The following is a 4211-nucleotide window of genomic DNA, read 5'->3' on the forward strand; positions in this document are numbered from 1 at the left end:
TTTATTCCGTCGAACTTCATTGTATTAAAAGTCGACTTGGTTGTTGCTACTATTCGGTTAACTATGCATTTGGTTTTTGTCAAGTTGGTGTTATCTTGTGTTGATTTATGATTCTGGGTTTTTGTTTGAAGTTTTATTTCGGCAGTTGAATGTTAATCTCTGTTTTGGATAATTCTGTGCTTGATCTGGGGAAGAGGTTGTGGATCTGAATTGTTGATGTTGATCGGTGGTTGTTTGTTGAATCTGAAGCTATGGATACACTTTTGGTCGGAGTTTGTGTCGGATGCTTGGATCCGGAGTGGATTTAGCATCCGAGGTTGGATCTGAACAGGGGAATCAAGTTGAGCATGGATTTTGAACTCTTTTCCTCTCTTTTCAATTTACTCCGTCTAGTAGCCGTAGATCTGCTTAGTTTTTAATTGTTCTTCGTTAAATTGTTTTAAATCCAGTCTGCTTCGTTTCTGACTCACGTTCCATCTCTGTTTTTACTGAATTTTTATGCAAATCGATTGGAGAAGATGATGTCGCTGTTAGTTAGTACTTTAGTTAGTTGTTTTCCAGCTTTTCGTCCGTACTCTACCTTTTCAGCAAATGGTACCCACCGTCAGTTTATTATCCAGGTCTAGGTAATTTAGAAATAGTTTCTTAGATCTAGTGAATGTCTCGTTTCCAGTTTACATGCATGATTTCTGTTCTGCCTAGATCTAGCTGTTAGCGTACCAGATTTCACTCAAGTTAGTTTAATTTCCTCAACCCAAAAAATGCGTGGCAGCAGCCAACCCAAAAATAGTCTCGAATCCTTGAGCATGCTTAATTACGCATTCATCTATGTGGGATCGATCCCTACTTCCCTGTGCTAATTTTAGTATAAGTGGTTGAGTGTTTTTGAAGCGATATTCTGTGTGTCCGACGACCGAGATCTTCCAACGATCCGTGGGTTCCTAGACCTTGTGATCTAGTGGATTCACTGGACCTAGGAGACTTGTTATTCTTTTTTGTGCACACAGTATTAACACACATACACTCGAGAGTGCGAGCTTTAGTGCACTTCCCATTTTCATCCATCCCATAAAAATATGTGCATTTCCATTTATGGAAAGTTGTCCTCAACTCGTTTTGCAAGGATGAATTTATTTACACCTTATACTATTATGACAAACCATTACAACTCATTAAGCACTACTAATAATGTCGGTCTCATTAATTATCTCCACTAACACCACTTTAACTATCATTTTCCTCCTCTTTCTTACTTAACCAATTGTATTTATTCTCGTATCGTTTCAAATACATATATTTTTATAGGATGAAGGAAGTACTATTTTAATTTAATTTTGTTATTCGATATAATCGATAGATAACTAATAACTGATCATCCACCAAACTAAAAAATCAAAATATTAAATTTCAGTTATCAGTTAACTGATAATCGACCTTAAACGATTCAGTTATGTACCAGTTAAGATAGAACACACAGATCGAGTGAAATACAATTCGAAGCCTCAGATTTGCACACAACCATATATCTTTTTGAAACACTATCTTATATAGGGGTGGGTCGATACGATATATCGTATCGAAAACGTTGTATCGTGTATCGTATCGAAAATATCGATATGAAAGAATTTCATATCGTTATCGTATCGAAAGTTTCGATATATCGAAATTCGATATATCGAAACTTTCGATATAAAAAAATTTCATATCGTTATCGTATCAATATTTCGATATATCGTTAAATATCGATATATATCGAAAATTTCGATATATATCGATATATATCGATATTTTAATATCGATATATATCGAAAATATCGTATTTTCGATATAAAACGATATATCGCGATATAAGGAAATTCATATCGTTATCGTATCGAAAACTTACGATACGATATCGTATCGTATCGAAAATTACGATATATCGAAAATTCGATAATTTTTCGATATTTTTCAATACGATACGAGCGATATATCATTTTTTCGATATTTTTCCCCAGCCCTAACTACTTATATATAATGAACGAACATATGTGAAAAATAAGGAAAGACACAAGCACAAACCTGAACTCAGTTAACAAACCAACTCACTCAAAACCTCAAACGCCAGCATCAGAAATTCTCCTAGTTTGCAACAGAAAACGGTAACCATGTATACTTGAAGTTGATGATGATGGTGACAATGAAAAAACATACGGCAAATCTTAGTCCTAGACTCCTAGTTAAGAAAGATCTAAAAACCAAATTTCAAGAACTGAATGAAAGCATATAGGAGTACTCAATTGGCTAGACATGTTTGTATGCCAAATAACACTTCAAAGCTTTGTTGAAAGCATAAAGATTTTAATGAGCAAACACACGTAGTATACATTATCAATGAGAAACTTAACAATTCAGATATCCGGTCGATATTCTTATCTTTTACTACCTCCGTCCCCAAATTTTGACACACTTTGACCCGAAACGTGTTTTAAGAAATGTAATGGAAAGTGAGTTGAAAAGGTCGGTGGGATGTGGGTCATACTTTTAAAGTATTAGTTTTATAATAAAATGTGAGTAGGAATGAGTTAGTGGAATATGGGGTCCATTACCAAAAATGGTAAAAAGTGAAGTGTGTCAAAATTTGGGAGACGGACCGAAATAGTAAACTGTGTCAAAATTTGGGAGACGGAGGTAGTACAAATTAATCAACGAACATCATCTTTCCAACAGTCCAACTAAATAGGAAAGGAAATTTATGTGATTTATGTTATTAGAGACTTAATGGAAATCTCACCATGATCTTTAATATACTATCATACAAGTATATTACTATACTATACTATACTATACTAGCATTGTAGCACAATTAATGCAAATACCAAGGATATGAAATGAACTTCAAAAAATAAAATAACATTGTTTAAAATACAATACAAAATAAACTAATTATTGAGAATATGTTTTAAGCTATGTGTACAGAAAATGTATAATTAAATTATACACACACACATATGTGTAGCTGCAGCTGCCATTGTCAAACAAGTTTAAGCATATTCACCAGTCCATCTTGTAGCTCAGATAGATCAATACTTGCGGAATCATTAAGCTGAAAATATGGTAAAGCTAAAAATAAGAAAGAAAGAAAACAAAATTGAATTCTCCAGAAAATAAACCAAAAATCAAATTATAATAGCTGAAACCCTACATACTGCTAAATCTGGTCTTGTAAGAAAACAAAGATTAGTAACTAATACTCCTACCTCAAGGTGAATTTTGTGGAGGTAACAGCCATCGCCTCTAGTAGAAACGCAGCTAATTACATGTAGCTGTCTGTTAAGCAAATCGGCAAGCACCATTGAAAGAGGGAAACATCCCTTATTTAGGCTGCTACTAATCAAGATCTCAAACCCTTCTGTTAATGGATTTATCTTCACACAGTAAGGCGAAGAATCAGAAGCATTTGAGGTTTGATTCTCAGCTTCAACACCAAATGAATTCCTCCTTAGTTTCATTTGTTTGATTTTGTTTTTCATGTCGTTGATGTAATTCACGGCCTGGTGCATATGATCCGATATAGCGCGCTTCCCCTAGAGTAGTCGAGTGATACCCAAAATACAATATTGTAAATAAATTAAGTAGGTGGCTAGGGTTGTAATGGAATGGACAGACCTTGATGTATTCAGGAGGGAGAAGGGATCTGAGAGAAGCATAAAGGGCTGCCATTTCTTGCCTTCTCTGCTTCTCAGTGAATCGATGAGCAGTCTTCTTGGACTCACTACTGCCATTGTTGCTTACTTCAATTTTTCTGGACCTCTTTTTCACACTCTTTTTTTCAGTATTATTTCCATCTGAAATTGGACAATCCGCAAGCAGATCTTCCAGCTCTAAAAATATACGACTATCCTCAAATGCTGCATTACTCGAACTAGGAAACATAATCAGTCTCAAAAAAATGGCCCTGAAATGAAATCTAAAAAAATGAAAATTGGATTGTCTCATTTGAGAAAAAGACAGTAGTGAAGTATGCAATAAATAAGTTGGAACTCCTGCCAAAGCAACAGTAAAACATGTGATGAATTAGGGTATAGTTATTATAATGATTAGCCGTATTAAGTTGAGATGTGTGATTAATTGATTATAAAAGAATGGTCACGGAATTCAAATAATGTTACTATTGATGAATAGCTAATATAGTGGAGTAGATTTTAGAATTTAATTAATAACATGTGTGG

At 34.3% G+C, this 4211-nt stretch overlaps 1 protein-coding gene across 1 annotated transcript; it reads right to left on the reverse strand.

The window, feature by feature from the left end:
- Positions 1-2914: 2914 nt before the first annotated feature.
- Positions 2915-4010, reverse strand: LOC125188867 (transcription factor bHLH118-like). The gene is made up of 3 exons (XM_048085934.2): positions 3649-4010; positions 3240-3566; positions 2915-3085 (listed from the first exon to the last, which is right to left on the reverse strand). Exons 1-3 carry the CDS (start codon positions 3976-3978, stop codon positions 3014-3016), a joined length of 729 nt encoding a protein of 242 aa, XP_047941891.2. The 5' UTR covers positions 3979-4010; the 3' UTR covers positions 2915-3013.
- Positions 4011-4211: the final 201 nt, after the last annotated feature.

Source organism: Salvia hispanica, chromosome 5 (genome assembly GCF_029641045.1).
Source record: "Salvia hispanica isolate PSC_SH4W2 chromosome 5, Shi_PSC_v1, whole genome shotgun sequence".
Classification (NCBI taxonomy): Eukaryota; Viridiplantae; Streptophyta; class Magnoliopsida; order Lamiales; family Lamiaceae; genus Salvia; species Salvia hispanica.

Coding starts and splice junctions, on each gene's coding strand:
- LOC125188867 (XM_048085934.2), bottom strand. CDS start 3,978: ATGAGACAATCCAATTTTCATTTTTTTAGATTTCATTTCAGGGCCATT. Junction 3,567..3,648: donor TCCCTCCTGAATACATCAAG/GTCTGTCCATTC, acceptor CGACTACTCTAG/GGGAAGCGCGCTATATCGGA. Junction 3,086..3,239: donor TCCACAAAATTCACCTTGAG/GTAGGAGTATTA, acceptor CCATATTTTCAG/CTTAATGATTCCGCAAGTAT.